At 39.3% G+C, this 16331-nt stretch overlaps 2 protein-coding genes and 2 non-coding genes across 4 annotated transcripts in view; 1 reads left to right on the forward strand and 3 right to left on the reverse strand.

The window, feature by feature from the left end:
* INPP5F (inositol polyphosphate-5-phosphatase F) overlaps positions 1-16331 on the forward strand; it is a 949391-nt gene that overhangs the window by 572849 nt on the left and 360211 nt on the right. The window lies entirely within an intron of this gene.
* The window catches only part of EIF3A (eukaryotic translation initiation factor 3 subunit A), a 28793-nt gene that overhangs the window by 9897 nt on the left and 2565 nt on the right, over positions 1-16331 (reverse strand). Inside the window, exons 2-15 of the mRNA XM_048944050.1 lie at positions 14704-14894; positions 14383-14519; positions 12809-12972; positions 11698-11897; positions 10570-10778; positions 9422-9593; positions 8806-8910; positions 8113-8211; positions 7335-7451; positions 6545-6730; positions 3356-3703; positions 2725-2829; positions 1088-1201; positions 684-806 (exon numbers count right to left, since the gene is read on the reverse strand). Coding sequence (XP_048800007.1) covers positions 684-806; positions 1088-1201; positions 2725-2829; positions 3356-3703; positions 6545-6730; positions 7335-7451; positions 8113-8211; positions 8806-8910; positions 9422-9593; positions 10570-10778; positions 11698-11897; positions 12809-12972; positions 14383-14519; positions 14704-14894 — 2270 coding nt within the window. The remainder of the gene's footprint in view (positions 1-683; positions 807-1087; positions 1202-2724; positions 2830-3355; positions 3704-6544; positions 6731-7334; positions 7452-8112; positions 8212-8805; positions 8911-9421; positions 9594-10569; positions 10779-11697; positions 11898-12808; positions 12973-14382; positions 14520-14703; positions 14895-16331) is intronic.
* On the reverse strand, positions 7641-7773 carry LOC125694277 (small nucleolar RNA SNORA19). The gene has a single exon (XR_007377485.1). It is a non-coding gene; the product is annotated as a small nucleolar RNA SNORA19 (small nucleolar RNA).
* On the reverse strand, positions 8394-8517 carry LOC125694278 (small nucleolar RNA SNORA19). The gene has a single exon (XR_007377486.1). It is a non-coding gene; the product is annotated as a small nucleolar RNA SNORA19 (small nucleolar RNA).

Below are 16331 nucleotides of genomic sequence, written 5' to 3' on the forward strand. Positions count from 1 at the left end.
CAGCACCAAATACTATCAAAGTAATTTCCAGATTCAAAGGAAAAGATAATAAACAGACAAGTATTTCTGTGTATTTCTACATATTTCATCAGATTTCTCAGCTTAAGGATTATTTTCAATATCATAGAATGGACTGGGTTGAGAAGGACCACAATGACCATCTGGTTCCAACCCCCTGCTGTGTGCAGGTCGCCAACCAGCAGACCAGGCTGCCCAGAGCCACATCCAGCCTGGCCTTGAATGCCTCTGGGGATGGGGCATCCACAGCCTCCTTGGGCAACCTGTTCCAATGCCTCACCACCCTGTGTGAAAAACTTCCTCCTAATATCTAACCTAAACCTCCCTGTCTCAATTTAATATATGCCATCATCACAGCAAATTCAAGTATTTCTAAAGATATAGCTAGCTTCTCATATGCTACAATGATCTCTTATTAATCGTATTAAGGAAAAAGGTATTTTCAGGTGCTTATTTTCCATAAGCTGTTACAGAAGTTGACAAAAATTTTAAGTGGTAATACCCAGGAATGGCTGCAGGAATATCTCTTTTTAATCAAAGCAGTAAATAAATGATCTCATCATTTTGTAGATTCTAATTTGCAATTTTCAGGAAGAATCACCGAGCCACGAGTTGACTTCCTTACTTCACAGAAATATTCTATTTCAATATCATCTCTCGCGTACCTCATAAACCGTCCGCCGCAATGCTTTGAGTCTGGCTTCAAATAAATCTCTGTCCTCCAACATCCTCGAGAGCCTGTTCTTATGCTCAAGGGCTTTCTCACGCTCCAGCTGCAAAGTAGTGATCTAAAGAGATAATATAAAAAATAACATCAAAGAAAAGCTCACTGCATATTTGCATTTGTTCTACCTCAGCTGCTACTCAAATTACATCTTCTTTCAGATCCAGGTCAAAAGATATTGCTGTGTAACTGCACAATAAAAATAGAAAATTTAAACAATTTTTTAGACCCATTTTTTCCCTTCTTTTCCCAAGTGAAGCCAGGGGAAGAAAAAAAAAAACAGTGCAGAACTGCTATTTTTCATTCACAGCTGACGGATTTTATCACCTGAATAGAAGTTCTTACCCTCTCCTCCTCCTGCTGCTCCCACAGCTCCATATCACGCACTCTTTGCTCCTCGTAGGCAGTTTTTATTAAAGGAATTTCTTCTAAGCGCTTTGCTCGTTCAAAATAGTCGATCTAAATAAAGACAACACAACCTCAGAATGTCGTAATGCAAAGACCAAATGTGGAACACACACTCTTCAACATCTCCAGAAGAAATCCCAATTTCTCCAATATAGGTATCATTATCATATAGCCATGAGGATCAAAGCCCCACCTAAACAAACATCTGACTCTATCATCAGCACCTAAGCGCATTCCAAGCAAACAACACAGTCCATGCTTTTCCTAACAGTCTCCCATCATCAACAACTCTCAGCTCCAAGGATTTCCTGAGACAATTTGTTCCCTTCCATTCAGCAGGCAGTACATTTCTCCTCTTGTCCTGTTGAACTCAAAGAAGCTTTTTATACACAGCATATTTTGGAAAGAAATCCTTGGATCGACAGCTCACAGAATGAAGGCCCCACCTGTACCTACACACAGGCAGTCTGCTACTATATGCTTTCTCCAGAAATCTCTGAGACATAGTGGTACTAATTTACAAAGTAATTTCTCAGGCAGAAGCCAATCCATACCATTAACAACGCCTGCTTTTCTCATCTCAAATTTCCACTTCACCTACATTCTTCCTGAGATAAAGGGACTGGAACTGGACACGATACTTGAGATGCACAACCAAGATTTCTCTACTGACAGCTGATGTTCAGTCTGGAGACAATCATTTAAGATGTAAAGCTAAAGATGGGTTGATTTTATTTCTTACTTTTCCAACACAAAATACATCTAAACTGAACTTCAGTTAAAGACTTAGTTTCATGCCATAACTGCTAAGCTTTCTTTAAAGCCTTTGGTGAAGAACTCTGTAAATAGGTTTTTTTGAGTTGCACTTAACTTCCTTGGGAGCCCATTCTAGTGCTTGACCGCCCCCTCAATGAAGAATCTTTTCTCAATATGCAACCTGATCTTCCCTGATGAAGCTGTAACACTGCCTTGCATCCCCTCATTAGTGTCCAGAAAGCACAGCTTCTCTCTCTCTGCTCCCCCTCATGAGAAAGCACTTGCAACTTTCAAACACCATGTTGGCTTTAAGCGAACAGAATTGCCAATGGGATCACATAAACTCTGTTTCGGTCTTGAAAACACGTGGCGACTTTCATTTACTCTGACAGCACATTCCCCACACTTGCAGTCATGCAAGTTTCACGTAGACTGTCTTCAACACCCTAGATGAATTCTAGCAATGGAATTTCTGCTTCAGTGAGAACTAATACAATTAATTAAGTTAGGTCCTCTAAAGGCCTCCCCTTCTCTGAGCATTTAATTTTCTCTGAAGATGTTTTCAAGTACAAGTCTTCCCAACTAAGACCCATTTCGCACATAGCTTAAGAGCCCAGTTTCAAATTAACTCGAATAATTACAATAGATTTGTCCATCAACACTAGTAACTCAGTTGGTTTATCATGCCTTCACCTTCTTTTGCTAGCTTTATACATAACATTTTGAAATATCCATATATTTTATATCAGAATACACAATTCACAACCACCAACATAAGTGCTGTACAGACATGGCTTAGCACCCTTATTACTTTGTACCTTTTTCTCCTGATTCTTCAGTCGTTCCTGAAGTTCCTTCTTCTCTTTCTCCAGCTGTTCCACTTGTTTAGCCATGATGAAGTCCGGATCCAATTCTTCAAGATCCTGCAGCCAAGTACAGTTATCAGTACAGCATGAAGCAAACGGTATTTCTGTCACAAATGTGAATTTGTTCATTTAAGTGTCTGCAGTCCCCCCTAACTTTTAAACAAATTTGCTTCAGAAGCATTCTCAGCTTCTTTTCCCCTCTCTCGTGACATCTGGGGTAATTTGCGTTTTATTTTTAAAGCTCTCTAGAACATCTGTATACTGATTCTTGATTGAGACATGGTTCAAGTACAACAAAATGGAAGCTGAATATCTTCCACAGATCAGATGCTGTTTGAGAAACCAGGGGCTTAAAATAACAGCTGGACTTTACTCCAGTTAAAACAGATGCCATCCAAATTCACTATTAGGGCTCACTTACACCATACAGCAAATTAATATTAAGTGCCAAACTGGCAGTCTCATTTCTAAGAGACTGTTTGTAAGACCAGTCACAGTACAAAACCAGTAAAGAGCAAGAAATTCAGGCAGCCTATCAGTACAATTTTAAAAGCACAAAATGCTTCAATAGCAAGCTTTCTACCTCGATATCAATGTCTTTAAATGCTTTGGCTCCCAGTTCAGTCTTCTTAATCTGCTCCAGGCGCTCACGAACAGTCTTCTTCTTGATCTGTTCATGCTCCTGCAGGATACGTTCCTTTTCTCTTTCCTTTGCCTCCTGGCGCAGCCTCTCTTCCTCAGCTTTACGGACTTTCTGGAGCTCTGCTTCACGCTGCTCCAGTTCCTCTTTTTCACGCTGAATGTTCAGACTTTCAAGGCGCTCTTTTCTTTCTTCTATAGTTTGACGGCGTGCAAGAATACGCTGATGTTCCTTCCTCGAATTCTTTAAGAAGGCAGTGACTGCTAGCTGATGCTGTTCTTCCTTCTCTTGCTGGATGTAAATTAAGAATAAGACAATGATGTATGTAGCATCTCTTCAAAAAGGCAGAAAACGTAGCAATTGCTTCTCAGTGAAATCTCAGAACTAGTTTTATTTCCCTAATTTGCCAGTTGGATGGAAATACAACCGTAATGCTAAATCTAATTACGCAGAATGGCCCGGGTTGGAAGGGACCTCAAGGATCATGAATCTCCAACCCCCCTGCCACATGCAGGGCCACCAACCTCCACATGTAATACCAGACCAGGCTGCCCAGGGTCCCATCCAACCTGGCCTTGAACACCTGCAGGGATGGACAGGGCATCCACAACCTCTGGGCAGCTGTTCCAGCACCTCACCACTCTTGTAGTAAAGACAGCAATCACACTATCCACGTGGCATACAAGGCAGAGTCAATTCAACAGAACCACGTGCAAATGGAGCTGAAAGTTGCTTATATAAACAATATTTTGCAGCACATCTATTTTAGGTATGGTATTTTCCCAATTTGTCCAAAAATACTGCACACAGATGTCAGTGATAATTAGGAGCCTATATCTAAGAGTTATTTAGGGAAGCAATATTGTTTCTCTCTACACGTTAGCAAGGAGAGCCATACATGTATTGTATTTCAACAAAGCTCCCTTGTTTTTAATGTTGAGGGGTTTTTTAAACATTCAAATGTAAAACAGAAGTATCAGAATTGACACAAAGTACTGTCTTATGAGGAAAAAAAAATCCAAATCAAGTCCTTTTGACTAAATTATAAGAAGCACTCAATTGCATGTAGACTGCTCCTTAAGCATCCTCCTGGCCATCCCATAAACTCTCCTCCAGAGTATTTATATGGCTCTTTGTAGAGATGCTCACTCTACAAGTGAAGTATGGCTGTGCCAGCTGAGGGAGCTGCCCATTTTAATCACTGCAGGAAGCAGCCAAGGACTGCAGCCTAATGACTCACAGCAAGCACTCAGTCATGCTGCTCATGAAATGTGAGAGAGCTCTGAGGTATTTTTAGCAATCTGCCACTTTCAGAGCATTAAACAAAAACATTGGAACATCCATATTTTGTTGCACTTAAAAACAGGTGAGGGTGCCAGAAAGTCAACAACGAAAAACTTGAGGTTTTGTAATAAAGTTGAAAATAAATTGTTTCTTTTTAAACACTTTAAAGAGTGAGAGGTTTTTATGTGAATTGCAAAGAAAAAGTGATACCCCTTTGTTCCACAGCTTCCCTAACCCCACAGGTCAGTATTAAACCTGATCATGTACTGAAATTTTACAAGCATAATTACTAGTATTTATGTCTTATTCAGATAATTAAACTGACGTCATGACTACCTGTCATTTCCATCTGTAAATGTACAAATAAAGCTTTTTATTTCCTTTAAACCAACAACTTATCTGAATAAATCCTTTCCTATGGGAAAACTTACATGGAAATAAGCACTATTAAATAGCTACTATATGTTCAAGCTAACACAAGTAAGCTAGTATTAAGTGTCATGATACAGCCCTACTTTGTGCAGTTATTTTAGGAACATAACTTCTTATTTCCAATTTGGATAAAGCATTTAGTAGGAACATCTTGCCCTCAGTCTTTTTCTCAAAATGGAAAAGTTCAACATATTGGCTACAAAAATCTTTCTTTCTTAAGCACACAGCACACTTAAATTTACCACTTTTTTAGAAGAAGTGAAGTTCTAAACTTGCCACAATCAAAGCATGCAGGAAATCCCACAGCGTGATTTACACCTTGCTCCTACAGGGCTCTGGAGAACCTGAAATGCGAGCTCATCAGGTTGGCTGACCTTGGAGTCATATGAGAGTGATTGCCAGTGAGAGACAAGTCAGTTCTTCAGTTGTGGGATCTTTTGTTCATGCCTTTAGATTCCACTACAAGTCACATTACAGGTTCCACTTTTGCCAGAAAGAATAAAGAAAGCAGGCTCTTGCATTTTCAAAAATGCATGCAAAATTTCAAACAAGTCTTAGCTCTGTGGATTCATCTGTGGCTAAATTATTATATGGCATATTCTAAACTTGATATAATCAGCCATTTAAAATGCTTTCCATTTGGTGTACATCTTGACTTTTTTTTTGTTATCATCAAACACTGACAAGCTGGGTGCATTTAGGAATGATTTGTTCTTCTTCACAAGCACAAATATACTTGAGTAAGAAAAACAAGTCTGGAAGAAAAAAAAAGGAAAAGACATCTAACTTCAGAACACATTAATTAAAATATAAACTGTTAAAAAATATCAAGTTCTTAGCTTTAGTTTCTACTTCAAGTACAGGAATATAAATGGAGCTCATTATTACTGACAAGCTGTATCAGAGAGCATTGCAACACTTTGAAAAATGGAGCAACACACATTTGAAGATACACCAGAATACACAATACTAGCCCACAGCACCAGCCCTGTCCCCTGGGATCTTTGCAGTGCCACATTAACCATCAGATCAGCCATCGGCGACTTCTTGGTGTGATATTCAAGTACCAGGTCACAAATTCAAACGAGCTCATTTTGCCAAACCAAAAGCTGTAGAGCTATTAGAACAGGTCAGTATGCAACAGAAGGATACTCTGTCCTTAACAGATGTCCTTAACAGCCTTAATGTTACCATTCATTTGTGTATATTAGCACCTCAACACACTGTTTCTGAGGAAAAGGGACAGCAGCACTGGCAGTATGGTACTGAAAGCAGTTCATTGGAAAGAGCAACTTATCAGACAAGCAAGAACTAACACAGGGCTGAGTAAGTGCAACCATTAAACCATACAAAATACAATGTTTAGGAGAAACGTTGGGGTTTGTCAGCATTTTCAGAAAATGTACAATTACTTACCAGTAAGTGAGGGGGCTTAATGACTGCAAGAGCTTTGGCCAGAGCCGAGGACATAGCAGTCAACTGATTTCTGATTTGCTCAGAAGGCATGCTTTGTAGCTGAGGGCCCAGAGGAGCATCTTCTCTAGTACTATAGTTCAAATCTGAGCCAAAACTCAGTGTTCGGGTGGTGTGGTCAAGGCGAACCTTTGCAAAAAAAAGAAGAAAAAAAGAGGGGGGAGATTGTATTATTAATTGCTCTTCAATGATTTCTGTGCTGCTGCACTCATAGCCAATGCAAGTCCACAAGAGCTCTAAGTAAGAATTAAAAAGAAAAAGAGCACTGGATAGAACCTTGCTTTATTTCCACGTTCTATTTAAAAACAGTCACCATAAGATGCTGAACTTTCAAAGATTCTCTTTCTCCACTTTGGTGAAACAGGAAATAAGAATCTCTTGAAACAAGATAGTTTCAATTCGTCTGTCTGCAGGAGTGATGTCATATGGAATGAATTAGCTTAAGATAAAACCCAAATGGACAATCTGAACAAAAAACTACTGGCATCTCTTCACCAATTTAAAACATTCAACTACAGGTTGTCATTCATTCGATACAGACAACCTGACCAGCAGGGCAACCTTCAAGAGGAACTGTCAGCTTTTCATGTCACCACTTCCATTTTCATTCCAGTTTACCTCCATCTAACAGAACCAACTACCTTCCTTGTGTTCAATGCCCACCAGCTCCTCTTCATCCAGTGTAATACCCACAAATTCATACATCATTTCAGTGTCTTTTGACAGCACTTACTTGTAAGTCACAATGTCTGGCTGCATCCACAATGCTCCGTTCCAGCTGGAAAGCATCAACAAAAGGAACCAGGGTAGCCAGGCGAGAAAATTCAATGCTTTGATAGATCTGGGCCACCTTTACATGAAAACAAACATGAGGTATTTTTCCTCATTAAACAGAGACAGAAATAAAAGCTGGTAACCTATTAAATCATCAATAAATTCAGGTATGGGTATTAATACAATTGTAAATATTCCTTCAGGATTTTATTTCTGTACAGAATCCAAATGTAAGCTAAGAATAAATGTCATTACTAAATGGCTTCTTTGTATGAAGGAGACTGGCAGCAGTAACTACGTACAGCTAAGCTGCTAATTAGCCTTCACATATTTCTTTAGCACATCAGAAATAACGCTGCTCATCACTTGCAATGAAAGCAGGTCAATGAAATGTGCGTTTTACAAAACGTTTATGGAAAAAAGCCAACACCCAAATGTTATTCCATAAGATTTTAAGACACAATGAATTACCTGAAATAAAACTTCATAGACTCCACACAAAGAAAATCCAGGCAAAAAATTGCACCACTGCATTCAACCACCATTAAGTACAGTTAAGTTGGCTGTACCTAAATGATGTACAAACTTGCAGGTATGGGTCATACACTGGAAAAAGTATTCCAAAATCATAATGGCCTTCTAGTTAATAGAAAAAAATTACTTCAGCGTAGTTTCCAGACTGATGCTCTTCCAAAGCATTGCATCTACTTACAAACACACATTTTCCTTATTCATACCTGCTGCAAAAGGCGAAGAATGGTATTGTTTTGCAGGTGAGGAACATACAGCTGCAGTTCCGGTTCCTTCTCAGCTTGGTCTTTCACCCAGTTCAGTACCTATCAAAATTCTGAAAAGTTACTTTATCTGCATCAACCCTTAAAACCTCAACATTAAAGTACTAAGTATGGCCCTGAAATACTTTTGGCTTACAGCTCAGGAAAGAATAGCACTTCTGTTCAGATACTCTATTTTACCAAAGTCAATCTTCTGGTCAGAACACCAGAAGATTGCTAACACTTTTTGTATGAAGGTGACTGACAGTATTGGCAACATTAACCACACTGCTAATTTACCTTCAAGTTCTTTTTAGCACTTCAAATATCTTTGTTCCCACTATTAAAGAAAAAGAATGTGATGTGCTTCTTTCATTGCAGACTTTACAGTAACACAGTCAAAGGGATCTCACACAATTCTACGTCCCAGTACATTACATTTGAACAGTAAGGACAGATTACGATACGTTTTTCCCCTTCCCATAGTCCACTTGCAGGCACACCTTTTCTCACTCCTTCATTTTTAAACAAAGTTAAGCTTAGCATCATTTCCATCCACAAGACCTCCCAAAGCATTTCAGAAAGTGCATTTTTGCAGAGCACCCTGCAGATGTGAATGAATTTTTTCCACTATCTGGATGAAAATACAAAACCCACCTTGCTGACACGGCTACATAACTTGAGTGGGTGGAAGTCAACTTCAAGCCAGTTGTAGAGTTCTTTCACTTCTGGAACAACATACTGTACTACGTTGAACCTCACCTACAACAAACAATAACCAAAATATCTTAAAGCAAATACAATATTAACAAATAGTAATGCTTTAAGCATTTTACACTCCCAAAGCTAAATAGGTATCACACGTACCTTTTAATACAGTTTGATTCTTCTTAAAATAAAACACTCTTAATTACAGTGACAGTAACTGCACATAACATCAATTAATCATATTGCAAGATGAAAAAGTAGACAAAAACCATACCAACAAGATAAGTATCTAGACTGCAGTGCCATCCTCAACATATTCATCGTTTCTAAGACACAAAGACCTACAGTCCCACTACAAGGATGTACGCTCACATCCAAACTGAAAACAGCCCCTCTTGTGAACCTGAAATGTTAGCAGTATGATATCAGTAATACAACTAATCATAAAGCTGCTCTCATTTTGTAACTGTCATCCCTTAGCTAAGTGCAGCACTTCTGGGATGAAAACTGATCAAGAAGAGGACTTGAGAATTTAAGAGCTCCTCATACAAGCACGATGACGTACCATGTCATTAATTAGACTACCACGGGTAGGAGGGGCCTGCAGACCCAACAGAGTTGCCAGACGTCGCTGTTTTTCCACAATGATGCCATCCATATCCAGGAGGCGAGCGATATCAGTTCTCTCAGGAGTAATAGGAATTGAGAGCGTGGCCAAAAGGACTCGAGTAGACATCCTGTTGACAAAGCATGACCACGAGGGATGAGCTGACAGAGAACACTATTTATTTCATTTTCATATACATGCCAATCCACAAATAGGGATGAGTAGCATTCCTATCGTCAAACTATAAAAAATACCAGTAGTAACAGGAAAGACAACAGCTGTGCAGTAAGGATACAGCATGCACTGCTCTTCGGTAATCAGAGGAAAGATTCTGACAACACGTTTTCATTATGTGTACATGTGGGTATATATATACACACACACACACACAGAGAGAATAAACAAACCATCTCTGTAAATATCACAATAATGAAAATCTTTCCTGGCTGTTCCAAGCTTTTCAGGTTTGACTCGGTCTCGGGAACTCTCTCTCTCATCTTGTCTGATTAGTCTCAATTTCAATTAAATTGTATTATATTGTGTTATCTTGTATTCTAATATCATAGTAAAATAAGTTTTACTCCATAGATTTTTGCTGGTGCTCTTCTCCTCCCTTCCTTCCTTCTCATTTTGTGGGACTCTGGTGGGGGGGGAGTGCAGAGGCCTACTGCCCCCGTCACAGGCATAGACTGATCTAGTCAACTCCGTGACATCTGGCTACTCACACTTGCATATACTAAGGAAAAGTTCATGCTGGCAGTAAAGAAACCTTGTGAAGTTAATTATCACCACTCAAAACCAAAAATGAAAGCAAAAACCAGATACTTCTTAATTTATTTAGATTCCCAGTCAGTAACAAAGAAGGAAGCTTAAATAAGGTGACCTGACATTCACATAACTTACTTTACTGTAGCTTTGTACAAAATCCTCTCTCTTTTTACAAAATCTCTTTCTCTTTTGGAGCAACAGTCAGTGCTGGCCACTTTAAGCAAAGCTGCTCACAGCCATGCTTGCCATCTCCTTCTTTTGGGATATAATTTAGTTTATTTTTGACCATCTGAAGTTCAAAAATGGAATGTAAGATCACATTAAATATCTCTCCCCACCTCTGCATCTCCTCTTGCGTCAGATTCTTTCGCATTTCTCTCGATAAGTGATAAAGTCGGTGAAGTGTAGATGCATGAAAAAGAGCATTTCCTGATTTCCAGAAGACAGTCGAAACTTTGTGATAGTAATTTGCCATCAGCTGTGGTTTGGGTGGTTTCTTAGACAGCGCAAAAAGCCCATGAATATCCTCCACTGCTTTGAAAGCTTCCTGAAAAAATAATTACGCTACTTTTAGAAGTTTTTTTTCCCAACCCCACCCAAGCAAGGGAAGAAATAAACCATCACTGATGGCTATAAGGCTATAATTCATCCCACTGAAATCTGTGATCTCCAGTTTTGACACTTGGATGTAATTAAATCTTTCTTAATAAAGAAATTATTTGGACATCCTGCACATCCACCACCTCTATATGCAAGCATCTGGTAATTAAAGGTCATTTAATTTGAGTTATTTATTTATTTATTCCAATTTTTAATCTACAAATCAAGGAAAAGAAACTGAACAGTGCTCCTATTTTTACCATTCTATCAATTGGATCATTTACTCTTTTTACCTTTTTTCATATGAATCATGCTTGTTGATTACAACAGGTAAAGCTTTCCTAAAATTAAGAAATCTGTATAAAGATACATATGTGCAAACATACTCCTGCAAATACCTTATATATAGTTACTTCCATACCTAAGAGGAATCAGCATAAAAGAGCATACTCCAAATTCAGACATACAACACCTCCATCTCTTTAGGAAATTTAACATTACTAAGATCCCAAAAGCAAAGCACCTCTCTGAACGACTTGCTTTGAAAAGATACTACTTTGCCAGATACTAACAGACTTCAGACAGGAAGTTTTGTGGCCCCAGCCTAACTACAAGATTTAACATTTACCAACCACTTCCCAGTGATGTAGCTCAGGAGAATGCAACACATAAGAGAGGAAGATGTCAGCCTACTTCTTACTTTCAGAACTCTAAGGGACTCCAACCATTTCACCAGTAACTACTGCCAGCAGAAGCTTGGTTTGAAATGCTACACAAAAACAGCAATTCCAGGGACATCAGATAAAGCATTCAGTACACACGTGGGAAGGCAGCAGACTACAGCGTGACTACAGGAAGCTGCATACCTGCCACAGCTCCATGCTAATAGCACTGTCAAGCTGCACGAGCCTGGTCTCCAGGTGCATTGACTGGCTGTCAGGATTGTTGAGGTTGATTGCTGTGCTTTGGTTATGATGACGCTGGATCTGCCCCAGATGCATTCGCAGGTTATCACAGAGTTTACGGAACTCCGCTTTGCGTGTGTACTGCAGGCAGAACTTGAAAGCTGCACAAATGGAGAATAGAAACAAGACTGTTAACTGGTGGTGATTTGGTTGTAGTCCTAAATGGGGGCCAGATATGTACAGTGATACATTTAAAGAATCTTCATTTACAGTCCACAGACATATCGAATACGACATAATCTAAGGGCACGCATAACGAATCAGGATCAGTGCAAAGCACTACCATCTTGACCTCAAAAAAAAAAGGAAAAAAAATCCAAGGCATCTGAAATGGTCAAGTTAAATTAAGCTTTCAAAAAGCTGGAGATAACAGGAAAATTTGTCTCTGATCCTCCAGTTCCTCTCAAGCGTCAGCTTGAGTGCAGAGCTCAAAACCCAACAGCCTCTTTCTTAAAGAGCAGAGTCCCAAGTTATATAATACAATTTTTTGCACTCATTTTTCACTTTTTAAGAAATCATCCATTCTTGGAAATATTTTTTTTCTTGCAGAATAACATCCTGAAGTATCAGACTAGATTGCTTCCTATCACATTCTGGACAGCATTTTACTAGGTTACTTCTGGGTCAAAACTGATAGCATATCATATTTTTACAATAGCCTTTACTGTACCGTACATTAATGGAAGACATTTGTCATTCTGGATAAAAAAAAAAGTGAAGCTGCCAACTAATCTTTGTAAGTTAGAAAAAGTAAAGACAACACCAGTAATACTAAGTATGCCCAAATAAACTTTTCCTTGCATATTCTCCTACAAGAAAAGATCTGTGTTCAGAAAACCTCCACAGTTAAGAATCCCTGTAATTTTGAGAGAAGGATGTACATACATAAGCTTAAGAGAGTGTTTTCAACTCCAGTGCAAAAGTAAGAGATGAATAACCTCTCATTTTCTAGTTTTACAGTATGTAACACAGGAGTGCTGAGCCTCTTACAGTTTCCACCTTCCCAACCCACCTTGCTGTGCGATATCATGGTACAGGCGTTCCACTCTAGAATTATTACGGAGAAGATCCAAACACTGCCTATAGGATTCCCAGAGGAATTTAACCCATGGTGTCAAAAGCAGGCGGTCAGTACGATCCTGTGTGTCTTCTCCACTTACAGCACTCAGAAGAACACTACAGTTTTGGGGCAGGGGGAATGGAAGAGAGGAAAATAAATGGAAAAAGATGACAAAAGGTTTTATTGCTCACATTTCCTAACATTTTTTTTTATTAAATCAAGATCTATGATCACACTGTAGGAAACCAAACTGCTACTTGCCACTGAGCATTAACTGCTGCTTAGTTTCAAACTTGTCCTTCAGACTCCTCCTTTAAAGGACAGAATCCCTTTTCTTGATGCTGTGTTTCATATTTTGACAGATGCGTACAAGCTCCATGAATAAAAGAGTTCTGGAGGTGGTGTCCTTCACACAAGCAAGCAAAAGGAAACTAGTGCTAGGATTTTCACCTTTTCTGTTTTATCAGGCAGCAGTGCACTGTCCTTCTGTTAGCCTCAAATATCACTAGCTACTCAGATACTTTTCCACTTGCTGAAACGTTCTTTTTAGCAAGCAGCAGTGCTGCCAGAGAGAGCTTACTTCTTGTTGACATATGACACAGAAGAAATGCGTGCCTTACGATTTCTATTTGCTCCATAGAACACTGCTACATGTCACCTACAAAAGCACCCTGTAATTTCTCACTGTTCAACCAACAGAAGCATAGTATTTTGCTAAAGAACACCTTACTGTTCCTCAGCTCCATGTCTTCTCCTTCAGCTAGTCCTTCAACCAGACATGTCTATGGCTCACCCTCAGAATGCAGTGATTCATCCATCAGCTCATAAAACTGAGATTATAAATACAATCCCTCCCTTCCTTTATATCTTTCATACCCGTGGTAATTTACAGCTGTGTCACTAGCCATCTTCTATGTAACCCATCAATGTAGCACCCATCAGGTATCCTTTCAAGTAAAACATCCAGTCTCATTTCCTTTATGCAGGTACTTCTGACTTGGAATCATGGTGAGTCTTCTTCTTTACTTTCTCTGTCAGCTCCCATTTTTATTCTTTACTTTCTTCCTAATTACATCAATAAAATCCTGAGCTGTTTGCTAGTTCCACCAGTATCTCTGTTGCAAACAAGGTGTTTTAGAAGAACTGCTGCCTTCTACAAAAGTGTTAAGATACAACAATACTGAGTGCATAAAAAAGAAAACCACACATTTAAGCTTCAGAAAATCTAACATTTTATATACGAACTTTCCTAACACTACTTATCTAACCACACCACACACTTGATAAGTCAATGCAAAAGCCTTAGTTCAATAACAAAATCAGGAAATTACTATTAAGGTGCACTACTCATAAGAATCACAAAGTTTCAACTGAAGAAGTCTTCTTTGTTTTCAGCATGTATTTTCTACATTCATACTCCAACAACAATCACTGAAAATCTAGAAACCTTTATGCCACTGCATACAAGCATGAAAGTAAGGACACTTTGCTATGAAACACTTATATTTTAAAGGCAGGCCTCCTACCTTTCTGGAGTTTGAATATTATCTAAGTCTTCTATGTCCAGCACCATCTGCTGGGATTCTTCCTTAGCTGCTTCTGTTTTTTCTTCAGCTAACTTTAAATAGGCTCGAACAACATCCTCTAAAGATTTGATGTTCACCTGTATCAAAGGCAGAACGTGAAGATGTTTCTCCAAGCGATAGGCAGCAAACATCTACACAGTAAGTGCTACAAAAGCAGAAACATCTAAAATGGAGGTGAATTCTGATTCGAGACTGATGTGACTTTTCGATCACGTCAGCTGACAGATACTATGCAAACAACAAAATATTCAGAAGCCATACCTGCTGGCAAATATTCTTGTACTGGTACAATCCTTCTTTTGCCAGATGACTCTTGCGGAGATCCACGCAGAGTTCCAGGTACTTCAGCATAATCGGCTCGTGGATTTTCTGCCATGTTCGGTGTTTCTTACTTTTCATAACATCATAGAGAACATCAAGGGCAGGCTGCTTTTTGCCGACCTCAAGGAATTCTGAAAGGAAAATCTAATTAGCACAAGAACTGCAAGCCTGAAGACCTATGTTTTTATGAACTGGTACCGTAAGCTTTTAGAACTAATCAGCTCTGATCAAATTCCATTGATGGTCTGATTTATGTTGCCATAACAAAAACGCTGGCACATGAAACTGCAGCTCTAGACCTGGCAAACAAAGACCTTGCCATTAACAGACACGTTTCAGGATGGCAGAGAAGTCTCTCTACTCATTCATCAAGGCATGACCAGGCACTTCATATATGTAGTACGGAGCCTACCAATATCATTCAACAAGATGCAAACCGTTCAATGAATCTGACTTCAAAAAAAAAAAAATCTCTCCTCAAACCAAAGAATTAAAAAGTTACTCAGAAAAGTTGCCTGGACTTTTGATTTATTAACTTTTCAACTCCAATTGGTACAGACATCCAGTTTACAGAACAGTTATACTAATTGTTACTAAGACAGTTCAGACATTTGTTAAACCAAACCTCCTGCTGAAACCTGCATCTCTTTCATTTGTTCTGTATGCAGTTGCTGTAACTAGCAGGATCTCTCAATACCACAGTAACTCCTGTCTATAAGGGCAGGGAGGCCCTGGCACAGCTGCCCAGAGAAGTGTGTGTCCCATTCCCAGAGGTGCCCAAGGCCAGGCTGGATGGGGTGCTGGGCAGACTGAACTGGTAGGAGGTGCCCCTGCTCACAGCAAGGGGTTGGAAATGGGTGGGCTTTGAGGCTCCTTCCAAACAAAGTCAGTCTGTGATTTGATGATATACCCACATGTCCTCAGCACAAAATACAGCAAACCACACACAAGCAAATACCAAAGCCTAACAGCCACCTACCAACATAAGCACAGGCCCCACACTTAAAAGCATTCTTAACCACAGAAAAGCAAGATAAAAGAATGCCAAGGCTGGGAAGCAAACAGGATTAAAGACAGAATGGAGAAGGAAAAAAAAAAAAAGGCAAAGAAAATAAAGCTGAGTACAACCAAAAAGAAATGTTTATTCTTAAAGGAAGGAGGATGGAATTAGCACTTTCCATTAAAGCACTTTGGAAATGACTGTGTTGCTAAAAGAAATAATGGCAGAATGGTTAAAAATAGGAACCTGCTCAAGGTACCCAGGCAGACAGACGTGAGCCTCAAAGACTGCAAGGAACATTTGGGGCAGTCCTCATCAGATTTCACACACACACACAGATTACCATTACAACCTAAGTGTCCAAAGGTCTGGAATCTCAGAACTGAAATTAAATATGAGTAAAAGTTGTATTTCAAAACCAGCAGGTGACACTTTAACCTAAGGACCACAATGCCATGCACTTGGGGCCTAGTTTATGTGAATAACAAGTTTGCATATGACGATCAAGGTCCTCTAGAGGAAAAAGACAGGGTCTCCTCTTAAAGATAAATAAGGTTAAAACGTGACA

This window comes from Lagopus muta, chromosome 5 (genome assembly GCF_023343835.1).
Source record: "Lagopus muta isolate bLagMut1 chromosome 5, bLagMut1 primary, whole genome shotgun sequence".
Taxonomy (NCBI): domain Eukaryota; kingdom Metazoa; phylum Chordata; class Aves; order Galliformes; family Phasianidae; genus Lagopus; species Lagopus muta.